The following is a 17141-nucleotide window of genomic DNA, read 5'->3' on the forward strand; positions in this document are numbered from 1 at the left end:
AGCAGTGGGCGGAGTTGGGAGGAAGGGTGACTGAGCTGCTGGGAGTTGGAGGATTGTATATTGCGATTGATTAGTGCTTGTGATTATTATTGAGTATTGTGGAGGATAGGTGCTTTGTGCACATTATTATTATAATAAATAACTTTATTGGACTTTTACCTGGTGTTTTGGCATATTGTCTGCGGGTTTGGAGGTGTGACAGCGCCCCCTACTGTCACAGCAGTTACCAATTTCTTCCGCTACTTCAAGGATGTTTAATTTAGAATCAGCTTCATATTTTCTTCTGATCGAATGCTCCATCGTAGATAAGGCATGCTTTTATGATAAAGATGTATGAGGGTGCGAGATACAAAAAACACAAATCAGTGCAAACGTTACTTCGGAATAGTTTGGGTATTACTGTGTGGTCACGTAGGCACAATACATAGGAAAAAAAATGCCATGTGCCCCGTGGTTACTCTCTCAGGTGGGTGTTAGGATATCATAATCTCTTGGATCAATAGCGTGAGTTTTCCACATTCGACTTCTACGAACGACATTATAAAATACCGGAAATGATATAATAAAATCAAATGCCGACTTATATGCAGGAGAGCTTAAACACGAGTATATACGGTAAACTGAGGACAGGGGATATGCTGCAAGTTAAATCTAATTGTGAGGAAATCTATCTTTCTTGCCACTGTGGGAATATCCAGTGGATATGGAAGAGTTTGTTATCAATGGAATGAAGAACACGTAGTGAAGAATTACAACACCATAGCATCAGGGGGCTGGCCATTGCAATAGAAAGTGTGAAACAGTAAATCTGAGAGTCACACGTTGGACAGGACATTCAGCGGATAGCAGGTAGGCCACAGATTGAGCTTACTTACTTAATGTTTTAATGCAAAATTGAGACATAAACAATCAAATCATTTATTTCGGTTTTAGCTCATGACTTAATAGAAATAAACATACAAATCACATCTTCACTGCAAAATTTCTACATTCCTGCATTGTCAGCACTTGCACCTGTGGCAGATTGCTGGGGACCTTACCAGGCTGAGATGCCTGGAAGGACTGGAAAGGGGCATGTGTAGCTTCCGGGTCACGAGAGGGCAACTGCCCTGGATTGAGAGAGGACCATGGGAGAAGAGGGAAAAGCGATTAACCTGTTGAGACCGGTGGCCACCGCCAGGGGGCGCCTTAAGTCTCGTGGAACCCGGAAATAGTTACTTTCGCCACACTCGGCAAGATGGCGGAGGAACCTACCGGGGACGCCCGGAGTGCTTCCAGTGCAAAGGGCAGCACTTCCGCCACAACAGGAAGTGCTGCCGGAAGGACGTCATCGGCCACCTGGACCACATCCGGGCTGGACTAAAAGGGGCTGCCTTCTTACAGTCGAGGAGCTTGAGTCGGGAGTGGGAGCAGGACAAAGCTCCCAGGAGGAGACAGGCGGCCAAAGACTGAGAGAGAGAAGCCCTTATCGTGGTGATAATAGCTGTGTGCATTGTGTGTGGTGTTAGGGACTGTGAAACCTGTGTTTATTTATGAGAAATAAACGTGTGCTTTTTATAAAGATGCACACTTTCTACCATCTTTATACTTTATCCATTCCACGTCACTTTACAGTTATTGTAATAAACAACTACCGCATATACTCACGTATAAGTCTTGAAACCCAAAAAGTCAATCATAAAATCCGACCCCGACTTATACGCCCGTTCAAAAATGCGACACTTAATTTTTTTTTTACATCTTCTTGTCTCCTCCAATCTCACATCAGTTTCTCAGGCACATCGAATTTTGTTGCAGCAGTGCAGTTACCAATTTCTTTCGCTACTTCAATGACGTTTAATTTAAAACCAGCTTTATATTTTCTTCTGATCGAACGCTCCATCGTAGATAAGAGATGCTCTTACGATAAAGGTGTATGTACACAAATCAGTACAGACGTCACTTCGGAATAGTTCGGGTATTACCGTGTGGTCACGTAGGCACAATAGAGAGGGACAGAGAGAGGTTAGCGCATTGCCGCACCCACATAGAAAAAAAAGGCCGTGTACCCCGTGGTTACTCTCTCAGTTGGGCGTTAGCATATCATAATCCCTTGTACCAATAGCGTGAATTTTCCGCGTTCGACTTATACGACCGACATTATAAAATACCAGAAGTTATACGGGAGAACTTATCCGCGAGTATATACGGTATCTTCATATTTTGTCAGTACTGAGAATTGAAGTGGTGAGGGATTAAACATTCAATGGGCCACATGAGTTGCATATTTAAGCTTAAAAAGTGGTGCAGTTGAACAGGCCGCAGCACCACACGCTGCTCTCTCACCATTACTCTAATCCACTCAGGAGCCCAGAGGTCTCAGGACAGTGGTACTTACTTGCTGGGGTCCGCTCCCTTAAAGTAGGCATTGACTGTTTCTGTGAAAGCAGCCGCCACTGGAAGAGTGTCTTGTGCCCCCATGGTTAGTGGGCTGGGTCCCCGGGAAGAACCTGAAAACAGACAACTTGAGGTTTAGTGAAGAGCACCGTGACAAATCCCTGCAAAAACAAACATGCAAATCCACATTTCTCTTTTCAATAATCACTTGACTTTTAATTTTGCTCATCAAGGCATCCACAAAAAAATGAATACATGTATACGGTGTACTGACAACATGCCTTGTAGGGGACAGGTATTGTTATGCAAGACCACTTTACTCTGAATGTGGGTAGTTTCCTCACCCAGTGATTACGTCTACTAGTATTTAAGTACATCCTTCCCCTCTCCTCATGCAAATCACCGTTAAGCTCACAGGATGCCTTCGGAGCAAAATGAAAGGCACAGATGTTAGTACAGTTAATAGCACATGAAAATCCTCTCGTGTGAAAGGCCTCAATCACACGGTTATAATCAAGCATTTCAGAAAAATGCATAAAAATCCACCGCAAAGGCGGTCCTGCAAGAAATGGCATGTCACGTCCTGCGTTTGATTTGGGCCTCTGTAATCCCAAATCTGTCCTTCCGTGATTACAGTCCGTTTCTTTTTCCCTGACCAGGTAATTGCTGATAGATTACATGACATGCTCAGGGTAGCACAGTAAGTCTGGACACGACTGATTAAATTTTGGTTAGATTCAATGAAGATTTACATCAAAGTTCAAGGAAATCTCAAGTGGGCTCAGTAGCAAATGATGTTAACATCTGCTTACTGTACGTCTGAGACCATATCGGCCTGGCTCAAAGGAAAGTCATTTGATTAGGTCAACAGTTCACCAACAGACTCAGCCCTATAACACACCATAGGTAAGGACGCAAACATAAAAATAATCTAACAACTCTACCTGAACATCTCCCAGTCTTGAAAAGCCACAGGAGGACAACATCAGTTATCAGTTCACCGATTCTCTCAGCCAGGCCGTGCAAGGAGCGTCTCCATGGTCCAGTCTAGTCATTCAAATATGGGACAGGCATAGTGCCATCTGCGTAGGCCACCGACTGCCATAGTGATGTCTTCATCTGAGCAGTTCACATGCAGCCTTAGGAAAGCTCAAGCACCAGATGACTCCACCGACTGCACACCTCACCGACAATCTTAGTAATGCTAGCTCGACAACCTCACGTTTGAACCTATCTGAGAAATGTCAGTGTGGCTTCTGCTCTGGTTACGGCACAGCAACTACTCTCATAACTCATACCGTAAATAATATTGTAATCTCCCATAAATGCAGGGAATGCCTCCATCATTCTTCTTTTTGACTAAATTGCAACATTCGTCTACACAGGTCTGAGGAATCAGGTACTGTTCTTAGTAGTCTGGCGACAATAATGTAATTCTCGTCTCCATCTCTCATGTACCTCATGGCTTGGGGCTGGGACCAATTTTGTGATATGCCTAAAAGGAGGAGAAGGGCGGCCAGTGGGCCCAAGTCATCACAGTTGTGACTTTGCCTGTTATAATCGACCGCAAATGCCTATTTTCTTAAATGATGTTTTTGTTTTCCTCCCCTCCGCCATCAACTACACATTATTGTGTTAATAGATTTTAAATTGCCAAGACGCGCTTGAAAATAATTGAGTTTCAGTTTTAAGTGTCTGAATGCTGTACCATTTAATAAAATATTGCTGTTATATTATAGTTGTAAAGTGCTTTGAGCCTGCTGTCACTGAAGAGCACTATACAGTAGAACCTCTGGTCACGAAACGTTTCTGATCACGTACAAACCAAAAAGTTTGCCAAAATTTTGCATCCGTTCACGACCACACGCTCTTGGTGGCGAACAAAAACACTGCCGGCCAGATTCCCTATGCGCGTTCGTAAGCGCCAATGATTTCCCATTCTCCGTTTTCCATTTTCTTTAGTTTGCATATACAGGGCCTAGCAAAGCAGCTGATGCTGCAAAAGGAGTTACAATGTTAACCAAGCAGAGGCCTGAAGTGCTGGAAGAGGTGGAAAAACTGTTGCTAGTGTGGCTGAACGAGAAGCACCTTGCAGGGGATAGCGTAAGCGAGATGATCGCAAAGAATTATTATTATTATCATATGCGAGAAAGCCAGGAAGATTCATGGCGATTTACTGAAAAACAATCCTTCTTTGAGTGGCAAAGGTGAGGAATTTAAAGCCAGTGGAGGAAGGATGGCTTGAAAAGTTTCACAAGAGAAGTGGAATTTATTTTTTTTTTTCCCTGTGCTTAAAACCCATAAAAAAAAAGTGTTTACAGCAAGTAAAAGTGTTCGTAAGCATCTAGCACCAACTCTTACAATGTTAGCTTTCTCTGTTGTTCAAGGTTTTCTCAGTGTTATGCAATGTTTTTACATTTAATTTACTATTACAGTATGCATTCTATGGTATAATGAACTATTTTTGTTCTTAAAAAATATATATATATAAGACAAAACTGCTTGAGAGGAGTGGAGGAAGAAGAGCGTGTGTTGGTGTTTCTCTTTTGTGTATTTTGGGGACTGTGTAGGGCCTGTGGGACACGGGGAAGACATGCCACACGGCTGAAGAAAATAAAATCTGTTAGTCTGTGTCAGGCCGACACCCATACAGCGCCTTTGCCACAGTAGTTAGCTTTCAAAGTTTCCACAACTATTTCATGTGCAAATGCTTCATTTATCGGTTATCTATCCAGGTCAAATATTGGCAGATTATTTAATTTTTTTAAATGCAGAATAATTTAACAAGCAAGATTCAAATTTAAGTTACTGCTAATATGCTAATATGGAAGGATGGCATCCCTGAGTATATGCAATTGATGTCAATCATTAAGTATTTTTGCATGTATTTGATACTAACAGTGGGTGCAGGGTGGCGCAGTGGTAGCGCTGCTGCCTTGCAGTAAGGAGACCTCATGGGTTCGCTTCCCGGGTCCTCCCTGCATGGAGTTTGCATGTTCTCCCCATGTCTGCGTGGGTTCTCCGGTTTTCTCCCACAGTCCAAAGACATGCAGGTTAGGTGCATTGGCAATTCTAAATTCTCCTTGGTGTGTGTGTGTGTGTGTGTGCACGCCCTGAGGTGGGCTGGCAACCTCCCCCGGGGTTTGTTTCCTGCCTTGTGCCCTGTGTTGGCTGGGATTGGCTCCAGCAGACCCCCGTGACCCTGTGTTAGGATATAGCGGGTTGGATAATGGATGGATGATGGACTAACAATATGTTAAACTGCAAAACTCTTTCTTTCTCAATGTCACTCATATTGTCGTTTTCTTGCACAAATGGTGATGTTACTGAGCCTGGTCGTCAATGTCAGTCCAAACAGAAATGCTGTTTCATGACTGGATGCAACTCTGTGTGTTTGTGTGTGTGTGACGTAAGCTGCTACAAAACCAAAAAAGGAGCTACGAGCCATAAAGGGCCTGAGCGCGATCATTTCATCTGGATTTTAAGCTGTCCAATGAAGACATCTTGTGTTGCCCATGACAGTGCCCCTTCCTCACTTGTGTAATGCCCTCCTGCTTGTTTTAGACCATGCTTCTCCTTTGCAGACTTTAAGTCAATGAGTGTAGATCCATATTAACTAACATCAGAGTTGCCTTATGGTGTTTGTTACATTCCACTGAAGTCCAGGCAGCTTAACTGATGGTGACCCATGAAGTTACTACTGATGGCTTTAAATGAAGCAGGCTCAAACACAACGGGAACTCAATGGAAGTGAACAATGGTATTGCCCCCAGTTGGAAGAGAAAGGTTAGCCAGTCTTCTTAAACAGAGTCTGTGTTAATGATTGGCAGAGATTAATAAACGTCTTTTCAGAAGAGTAGTCGTGGTCCTTAGCGAAGACCAACACACGTGACAATCAGTCGTTCATTTGAGTGCAAGGACCTACACTAAAGTCCATTCCCAAATCATTTATTTTCTTGAGCACTGTTTTCAGACAGGGTTTATTCTCTGCTTTCCGTTATTTGCATTAATGTTTCCTTCTTATTTTTCATGTTTTCACACAATTTCTGTTATGTTGCTTTAATAATTATTATTTGTGTACACTGCCTTTAGGTTTACACATTGGAACCTCCCAAGAGGCGGGGCCACTGTGAGGTCACACCTGAGGGACCGCCCTCCACCTTTACATTCTAGCGGCTGTGATGGCTTCCCTCAAGTTGTCATTGAGTGTTGTTTGGAGATTCATTTTAAGTATTGAATGTCTTTTGATTTTTGTGGTTTCTTGGTATGTTGTTGGGATTCCGTATTTAGATTACTTAGATTGCCTTTTTTTAGGAAATTACTATTTGCCTTTACTTTTCCTTGGCAACTTTTTGTGATTTCCCACTTTCATTTAAATGAATTCTTGATTTATAAAGGTTCTCTGCTGGACTTGCCTCATCAAGCTATAGGTTTTACCATTCCTCTCACTTGTAAAGCTCTCTTGTGCATTCTTAAACTTCTAAAGCCAATGTGTCCTCTTGTGGTAGTTGACCTGGGCCCACTGGACAAAGACTGGAGTGGAGGATGCAATTCTCTGCCTGCGCCCCGAGGCTTATTCTCACCTGCACAAAGCTGGCAGCACTGTGAGGATTCTGTTTTTTGATTTCTCCTGTGCCTTCAATACCATGGGCGGAGTGGTGGCTCTGAGGCTAGGGATCGGGAGGTTGCCAGTTCAAATCCCGTAAATGCCAAAAGGGACTCTGCTCTGTTGGGCCCTTGAGCAAGGCCCTTCATCTGTAATTGCTCCGTCCTGGGTATGACATTAATCTGCATCCATCCCTGAATGTAGGCCTGAGGGTTGGCGGAAGAATTGGCACTCCAGTCACCATAAAAAACCGTTCCACTCCATCAGAGCAAGTGTGGTGCTGAGGTGTCACCCGTTGCTTGGATCCTGAGTTGGTTTGTTGTGTGGTAGGTGCGCCAATGTGCTGTATCAGCGCCTGCTCCTAACCTCTCCTCTCTCTCTCTCTCTTCAGTACCATCCAGCCATCCCAGTTAAGGGGTCAACTCAGAGATATGCAGGTGGATGAGCCTGTGGTGTCCTGATGATGGACTATCTGTCAGGCAGACCACCATCTGTGACACTCGAGGACTGTGTGAGCAACACTGGAGTACCACAATGAAAATGACCTGACTGCTTTACTCTGTGACACCTCAGACTATAAATTTAACAGTAGGTCAGAGAGGAGTCAAGGGGAGAACTTTGTTGCAAAGAGAATTGTCTGCAACTGCTTATTGATAAAGAGCCTCTGTTTCCGGTCACCATTCAAGAAGTGGATGTAGAAGTGGTTCACTCCTACAAATACTTGGGGGTCCACCTCATGACAGGATGGAGTGGTCTCGGAACACAAGGGAGCTATACAAGAGAGGGTAGAGCAGACTCCTTTTTGTTAGGCGCCTGTGTTCTTTTAACATAGGTGGTGATAACCATCACATCTTCAATAACCCTGTGATGGATTTCCTGTGTGGTGTGCGTAGCCAGTAACATTGCATCTAAAGAGGCCCACCGAATCAACAAGCTAATTAAAAGGGCAAGCTCAGTTATGGGGGGGGTACTCTGGATAGAGAATAAAAACAAAACAGAGTGCCATTATGAACAATGCTGCACATCCTGTCTGTGACACACCGACACTGAGGACTTGTAGCCAACAAATCATTTGGCAGAAGTGTGTGAAGAAACACTATGGCGGGGGGTCCTTTATATTAACAGCAATATGCCGGTATAGTGCCTTACTGTGACTGTGATTGTCAAATCAGAAGTTTCCTTTCTTTTTAATTTTCTTCTGTTTTTATCATGCTGGTGTAGTGTGTATGTATGTATGTATAGGGTGGTCCAGATCAAATTATGCAACTTTCATTACGCTATAACTTATTAAGTTTATTACATAGAAAATCACCTGAAAAATCCCAGACCATCGAGAAGTGTGCGAACTGACGACATGAAGAATCGTCTTTGCACCAAACTGGAATTGTCCCCGCATAAATCAAAGTCATCCAGACGATCTGGATCTGCATAATTAGATCTGGACCACCCTGTACGTACGAGGTGTGGCAGAAAAGTAATGAGACTGATTTTTTTATTTACCAAAGTTTTTATTTTTTTCAAACATCAATGATATCCCCTTCAAACTAGTTCCCTTGGGCAGCTACACACCGATGGAGACGTTGTTCCCACTGTTGGTAGCAGCTGGAAGTCTTCAACCGGTATGGTCTTCAGCATGTCCGTTACACTCTTTTGGATGTTTTCTAAAGTCCCGAAATGACGTCCTTTGAGGACATTTTCAGTTTAGGAAAAGGAAAAGTCACACGGACTGAGGTCAGGTGAGTAAGGGGGCTGGGGAACCACAGGAATGCCTTTTGAGGTCAAAAATTCTGTTATGGAGAGGGCAGTTTTTCGGCACCATTTTGGCACAGACCCCTCGCATGTGCAAATGTTCAGTCAAAATTCGATGAACGGTAAATCTGTTCAAATTTAATTGTTCACTCAACATTCTTAATGTTAAACGACGGTCTGATCTCACAAGAGTGTTCACACGTTCGATGTTTTCATTGGTTTTCGAAGTTGAAGTCCTCCCTGAACGGCGTTCATCTTCAACGTGTTTTCTGCCTTCCAAAAATGATTTGTGCCAGCGAAAAACTTGAGCTCGGGATAAAGAATGTTCCCCATAGGCCTGTTTTAACTTTTCAAACGTCACACTTGCCGTTTAATGGCACAACGTTGCTCCAAATTCCGCTGTTCCATTTTGCGTGACGCACAACCAAAAACACAACTTCGCTAATAGCAGTCACAAAATCACGTAGTTAACGGAAGGAGTTGAAACTTCGCACTGAGCTATGGGAGGGTAACTGATACACGTGCTCTATTAAGGACAACACCGCAGCGTTGCCAGATCGCTTGCAGTGTTGCCTGTCTCATTACTTTTCTGCCGCACCTCGTATGTATGTATTCATTTATTTATCATTTTGCATGTATTTGTTTATTCTGTTAAATGCTACATTTGCCCCAGGGAACAAATAAAGTTCTATCTATCTTCATTTGTGGGACTGTGCAGGCCGCCTCCTGCCGGTGATGGTTGGGTGCTGGCTGCCTCTGGTGAGGCCATATCTGGGCAGACTACAGAAAGTCCTGGCTTGTTTTGTGGGACTTTTAAGAGGGCTTGTGCACTTTTTGTCAGGTTTATGACTTTACGTCACGTCACAACAAGCACAAGTCTCTTGCTAGTCCTTCTCTTAAATTCTTAAAATATAAGACACTTTTAAATGCATGTGGCTATCTGTTATGCTGTCATGATGTCATGCAGTGCATCAAGTGCCTAGCAAAAAGAGTGCAGTATCTGAGGCTCCAAAAAATGACAGCATCCATGAAAATAAACAATCAGAATGACAGCGCCCATGAAAAACAAAAACACGAGATGGTGATGGGAATGACAGAACCAAAATAGCAATACAAATCTTAACTTTGATTAACAATTGTTTATAGCGGTTTATAAAATTAACCAAATGTGAGTATCAAATTAGTAATGCATTCCTGGCAGTTATGTCTCTCCTTACTAGGAGCAGAGGTTGTATTTTGTTGTCACAATGAAAACTGTTTTGTCTTCTAACAGCGGAAAGTGTAAAACTGACCAGTGAACATTATTACATCACTGGTTTAGTTTAAGCCTGCTTTATTTAATATTTCAATAGGTGAAGTGACACATGTATGAGCATTTATTGAGGATATCTAGCACAGAAGTAAGGAAACTATGCCCTATGTTCACAAATACCACAGAAAATACCTGGGAAAACATTTGCTGCAAAACATATAAGCAAGCAAAAAACATCGAAGGTGCTAAATGTCAAATAGTATGTGCTCCATCAAGCCAGACTGTGCTCATTTCAAACATAGCATCCTTCCTTCTTCATATTTGAGTTTTTAGTGGTTACCCGTCACACCCTATTTGAGCGTTAAAACCACTGCATTTAGCACTTCAGTGCAGCAGATGGTGGACACTTTTATCTTTATACAGTGGATTCAGAACATATCCAGACCCCTTCGTACTCTGTACATTTATTGTGTTGTAGATCTATTTATCCAAATGGATAAATTTGCCATTTTTGCCCATCAGTCTACAGTCAATAACCCAGAATGACAAAAATAACGTTTAAGAAAGGTTTGCAAGATTATTAAAAATTACAACCTGAAATCTGTTATTCCTGTAAGTATTCAGATCCTTTGCTGTGGTAAACCAAATTGTCCTCAGGTCCATCCTGTCTGCTTTAATTCACCCATGAGATGTGTCTAGAACTTGAGTGGAGTCCACTTGTGGCAGACTGAATTGATCTGACATCATTTACAAAGGCGCACACTTGTGTATTTAAAGTCCCACTCTTGACAGGGCGTTTCAGGATAAAAAAACAAGACATGAAGTCCAAGAAATTCTCTGTAGACTACCATGGTCAGGCTGATAAGGGCAAAAAAAACCTTGAACACTCCTAGAAGCACAGTGGCCACAATAACTGTGAAATGGAAGAAGTTCGAAACCACCAGTGCTCTTTCCAGAGCTGGCCATCGAGCCCAAACTGGGTACCAGGGTAAGGAGGGCTTTGGTCAAGGAACTGACCCAGAACTCAACATTCATTCTACCAGAGATTCAGATGTCCTCTGTTGAGATGGGAGAACCTGTTGGGCGTATGACCATCTCAGCAGAACTCCATCAATCAGGCATTTATGGTATGGTGGCTAAAGGATAACACTCTTACCAAATGGCATTTAATGAACCCTGAAAGCATGAGGACAAAGCTTTTCTGGCCTGATGAGACAAAAAACTGGGCAGAACTGCAAGCATTATTATCACCTGCCTAATACCATCTTCACAATGAAGTGCAGGTGGTGGCAGTATCATGCTATGGGGGTGCTTCTCTGCAGCACGGACAGAAAGACTGGTTGGAAGTGAGGGAATGATGAATGCAGCTAAATCTAGAGGGGTCCTTGAAGAAAACCTGCTACAGAGTTCACATGACGTCAGACTGGGGCGACGGTTCACGCCAGTGGCAGATCAACCATGAAATTAATGAAGCTTAAGCTTTAAGGCCCATAATCCAAGAGTGGCCCCAGAAGCAACTTTAGTCTGCATTACTTAAATATTTTGGGCACTGTATGAGGAGAGGTTTCTAAAAAATAATTTAAATAATACTGTTTAATTCAGTACAGCAATTCAAATCTAAAATCTGTGATGTAGTGGTTACAATTTAATTTGGGGTGGTCTGTCCTGCAACAACCCCACTGAAGAAGATAACACTGGTTACCAATACCTCGTTGCCACATCAGGGACCCCACAAATGTAGGTCTACCATTGCTTTCAGCACAACATTGATCTGAGCCATACAGACAAGACAGTGCTGGAAAGGCTTTGGGTCAAGTCTCAGACTGTCTTAAACCCCATAGAATATCTGTGGAGAGACCTGAAGATGGCAGGCTACAGACACGTCCCATGCAATCTAATGGTGTTTGAGAGGATATTCCAGGAAGAATGGGATAAGCTGCCCAAATCCAGGTGTGCAAAACTTGTAGCAACTTAGCCGAGGTGGAACTCCTGTCAAAGGGGCTTCTACAAAGTATTGTGTTAAGGGTCTGAATACTTTTTTGAATGAGTGATTATAGTTTCTGATTTTTAATAAATTTGCAAATTGTACCACTGTAGATGGTCACAAGATACAGAGGCCCATCTTGTGTTGAACCAGCCAAGCCGGGTGCATGTCACTTCTCTCTTCAGGTTGCTACATTGGCTCCCTGTAGCAGCAGACAGTTAAGTTCAGTTTCTTGAGTAATCCATGGGTCAGCACCTGCATATATGGAGACACTGGTGAGGTCCTATGCTCCTTCTTGCCCACTGAGGTCTGCTAATGTAAAGCGTTTGGTGATGTCGCCTCTGCATGATATCAAATCTCAATGCAGACTCTTCATGTGTGGCTCCTGCTTAGTGGAACGAGTTGCCCACCTCCATCCAAACTGCTGTCTCTCTCGATGTGTTTAAGAAGTGATTGAAACCCCCACTGTTCTATGAAGATCTGTCTGTGGATATTTGTCATATTAATAATTGATAATTTGATTGTTATGCTAGCGTTATAGCTCTTCACTTGTGGTCGTCAACCTTTATAACCTGTCCTGCTATGCTTGTTCAAAACAGTCCCTAGACCAGCGGTTCTCAAATTTTCATATTTCTTGACCCCCCCCTTTTCTACCTGAAATAATTCTGCACCCCCTACATAATATAAGATACATGAGAATAACCCCTGATACAACTAACAAAGGTATGATACTCGTGCGGTGTCGCGGCATCCTATCATTTTTAATTCCATAAGATTTGCATGTTTTCGGCTAATTTCCATGACATATTTGCAATTTCATTTTTTTAAAGTGCTTTAATAACTGTTAAAATGCCTTGTGTGATTTTTGGTAGTAATTCTAATCCCAAAAACAAAGAATACATTATTTATTCTTATTTAATTATTTTTTTCATGTAAAGAAACAATTAAATATGTTTTAATTTTTAAAAATCTCGTAAATTAGGACACCGATGAAGTCAATCTGCACGAGACGAATGTATTTTCATCCGACAAATATTATACCGCTGTTAGTTGTATCATGAAAATAACCCAATATGCAGTAAATTATTTAACTCAATTTCGGCAATATTGGCTATGCTGCCAATGTGGTGCAGTCGCGCATTATCACCTGATCTACTGTTACCCGAATGTTCGCGACAGATACCGATACGTCTCGAACTTTCTGGATTGAAAATATGCGACTATAAAAGCAGCAGCAACAGTGGTGGTGCTGCTCGTCAGTTAGTCATTAGATCTATGCCTTAGAAATGCTTTAATTTTAGATATAGATAGATAGATAGATAGATAGATAGATAGATAGATAGATAGATAGAAAAGGCACTATATGATAGATAGATAGATAGATAGAAAAGGCACTATATGATAGATAGATAGATAGATAGATAGATAGATAGATAGATAGATAGATAAGGCACTATATGATAGATAGATAGATAGATAGATAGATAGATAGATAGATAGATAGATAGATAGATAGAAAAGGCACTATATGATAGATAGATAGATAGATAGATAGATAGATAGATAGATAGATAGATAGATAGATAGATAGATAGATAGAAAAGGCACTATAGGATAGATAGACAGATAGATAGATAGATAGATAGATAGATAGATAGATAGATAGATAGATAGATAGAAAAGGCACTATATGATAGATAGATAGATAGATAGAAAAGGCACTATATGATAGATAGATAGATAGATAGATAGATAGATAGATAGATAAGGCACTATATGATAGATAGATAGATAGATTGACAGACAGATAAACAGATAGACAGATAGGTAGATAGATAGATAGATAGATAGATAGATAGATAGAAAAGGCACTACAGTATATAAAACATAGATAGATAGATAGATAGATAGATAGATAGATAGATAGATAGATAGATAGATAGATAGATAGATAGATAGATAGATAGATAGATAGACACTTTATTAATCCCAAGGGGAAATTCACAATGCTATATGTTATAATGCATTCGTTGTGATTATATGTTTGCAAATTTAAATTTGAAATAAAAATGTAAAAAATTAATTTTGATGTCTTGTTTTGACACATCATGATTTATTTGATGCCCCCCTTGTACAGCTTTACCTCCCCCCCAGGGCAGCGTGCCCCACAGTTTGAGAACTGCTGCCCTAGACTGACGTTACAAACTATGTTGACCTCTTTTGCAAGTCGCTTTGGATAAATGCATCTACTAAGCAAAGACAAAGACAAGCTTCTGAAAACTTTGTCATTCTGGGTTACTGAGTGTAGCCGAATGGATGAATGCACCCATCAAATTCACCCATTTTAAAATGAAATGTACATCACAACAAAGTGTGCAGACAGGGGCGGACTTAGGCATGTGCAAACTGTGCACCTGCAAAGGCCGCCAAATCCCAGGGGCCGCCACACCAATATATATTGAATATAAAATAGAAAGAGAAAATAACGACACAGCTAAAAACACAGCGGCAAATTTCGGCAAAACTTTAACGCTTGTGTCATGAGCACGAGGCGGCTATGCAGTGTCCGCAATAGAGGTGGCCATCCGCCGTGCATAAGATACTGTATTGACATTGGCGGGCGAAGGGGCCACCGATTCTTTCTCTGCCCAGGGCCGCCACGAGCCTAGAGCCGCCCCTGATGCAGAAAGTGAAGGGTCTCGAAGATGTTCCGAATCCACCGTACCTCCCTATATTTAGCACTTCATCCAAACAGCTGGCCCCAGCAAAACAATGAAAGGACTCGGCCCTCTCCAAATCTGTCCTTTTTCTTCAAACTGGTCCAACATTTCCTGGTAATGTTCTTGCCATCTCTTTGCTGCTATAAAAGTTTTTCTACTTTACAAATACAAGTCTAGCAAAGACAGTGAATTGTTAGTGATTATTGCCTATTACAGATACAGATGTATATTTAAAAAAAAAAGAAATTAAAAAAAAAAAAGCCAACAGGGAAAGAAACACATGCTGGATCAGAACATGCATGAAATGAGAATGTCTGCACCACACAAAAGCAAACCTTCTGTTGAGCAAAACAGCCAAAGCAAGATTAGTAGACTTAAAACAAAAAAACAAAAAAGACCAAAACAAGAAGATGAACGTGTGCTTCAAACAAAAATGAAAAGACAGACTGCCACTGCATGAAGAAGACCAAATCCTGAGAAGCAAGAGAAGTAGGAGGAAGAGTAGGAGATGAAAGAGATGGCAGGGAAAAGCCAACATGGTAAGAAGGAAGGCTGCAGGTGAGAAGCGAAGAAATGGCACTCAAACACTGCACACGACTTACCTTCGAACGTTAAATAAAACTTTCCTCGGTCAAACCATACCAGGGAGGGCTGGTCATTCTCTGTTTTCGTGGGAATTGATGTTGGGCGGGGGGGGAAGGGCAAGGAGAGAGAAGGACAAGAGTGTAAGTCACACGGCCAGGTCGATCACATGTCACAGCGGGCTGCAGGGCAGAAGACGGCGCAGCAAGCCATTCATTTGCAGGGCTCAAGGGGGTGAGGGTGTGGGTTGGGGGGGGGGGACTGGGAACAGTGCTACGCTTTCATCATTCTGCACTTGATTTCTGCAGGGAGCTTGTCTTGGCTCATTTGCTTTAGCAGATTGAATCAAAGGAAGGGAATCAGACTCCCTATAGAAAAGGCAATGGGGGTGATGAGTTAAACACCAAGGCTGGAACATGCATTTATTGATTAATGAACAAATGCCGAGCAACGGAGATGACAACTGCTCTCTCACTTACCAAGCATTCTTTAGAAACAGTTGGTTGGCATGTCTCTTTGTGCCAGTTGCTGCCTACAGTTTCAAAGTGAGCGCTGTCACCTGCAGTGTTTGCTCTTATTCCTTATTCTAAACCAACATGCTGTCTTGTCTGGAGCTGCTAATAACGATAGGAACCTAGTCGCGGTCATCGTTATTCCCCATGAGCATTTGGGTTCGGACTTCCAGTTAGGATGAATGCCACATTGTTCTATGAATGAATAGACATTTATTTTTTTTTCCCTTGAAATTATGTCAACATTACCCAAGGTATCAAAATGTAACTTTTGTTTTGTCTTATCTATACTAATAAAAGGCAAAGCCCTCACTGACTGACTGACTGACTCACTGACTGACTCACTCATCAATAATTCTCCAACTTGTAGGTAGAAGTTCGAAATTTGGCTGGCTCATTCCTTACAGCATACTTAACAAAAGTTAAGCAGGTTTCATTTTCGAAATTCTACGCATAACGGTCATAACGGTCGACAACTTTTGCCATGTTGAACGGCCCCATCTTCACGAAATTTGGTAGGCGGCTTCCCTGCGCTAACCGAAACCGATGTACGTACTTATTTCGGGGGTATGACGCCACTGTCTGCCGCCATATTGAACTTTCCAACGGTCTTTGTTACTTTGTTACTTATGGGCCCATCTTCAAGAAATTTGGTATGCGGGTTCCCAACGCTAACTGAATCCTACTTACATACATATATACGTCCATAGCCTGCAGCTCGGTCACCGTGTGAGGCGGCATTGGGTCCCCCATCCCAACGCCTCCCACGTTGTTGGCTGTCTGCCGATATAAGGCCGTCCGACGCTCCGGTCTCTACATTCCCTTCCTTGCTTCGCCACGGGATTCACTTCTCCCTGCTGATAACTAGAGCCTTTTCATTTAATCCACGGCTGTCTCTGCTGTTTTATAGTTAGTTTATTACGATTATAGTTATTGTGTAGGTATTTTAGACTTACTTTACATTGTTCAGGTACCCATTTCCTTTATCATTCCAACCGTACCCCCATTAACATGTCTATCGAGGTGATCACCATCGATCAAAGAACTGTCACTTACCGAGTGGTTTCCATGCCCGGAGATGGCACCTGCCTTTTCCATTCTCTTTGTTACATATTGCACGGCCATATCAGGCTCACTCTTGATATCCGGAGGAACATTGTGTCTTATGTATTGAATGACTGGGACAGGTTCAAGGTGTGGACTGATGACGGTACAGGAGATAATTATACTACACAGGAGCACTAGAAGAGTGAAATGCTTAAGCCCTTCACCTATGGTTCTACATGTGAGTTGATGGCTGCTGTTGAATTGTTCGGTTGTTGCTTTCAAGTGTACCGAAATGGCCACAAATATTTTACAC

General features: G+C 42.2%; 1 protein-coding gene across 9 annotated transcripts in view; it reads right to left on the reverse strand.

The window, feature by feature from the left end:
* Window positions 1-17141, reverse strand: part of sgip1a (SH3GL interacting endocytic adaptor 1a) — a 305775-nt gene that overhangs the window by 29213 nt on the left and 259421 nt on the right. For 6 of the 9 annotated variants that reach the window (XM_039735498.1, XM_039735501.1, XM_039735496.1 and 3 more), the window contains 2 exons: window positions 15290-15349; window positions 2378-2489 (listed from right to left, as the gene is read on the reverse strand). In XM_039735498.1, the coding sequence (XP_039591432.1) occupies window positions 2378-2489; window positions 15290-15349 (172 nt within the window). The remainder of the gene's footprint in view (window positions 1-2377; window positions 2490-15289; window positions 15350-17141) is intronic. The other 3 variants (XM_039735495.1, XM_039735497.1, XM_039735502.1) reach the window with 1 other exon arrangement.

The sequence above is a fragment of the Polypterus senegalus genome, chromosome 14 (genome assembly GCF_016835505.1).
Source record: "Polypterus senegalus isolate Bchr_013 chromosome 14, ASM1683550v1, whole genome shotgun sequence".
Taxonomy (NCBI): domain Eukaryota; kingdom Metazoa; phylum Chordata; class Cladistia; order Polypteriformes; family Polypteridae; genus Polypterus; species Polypterus senegalus.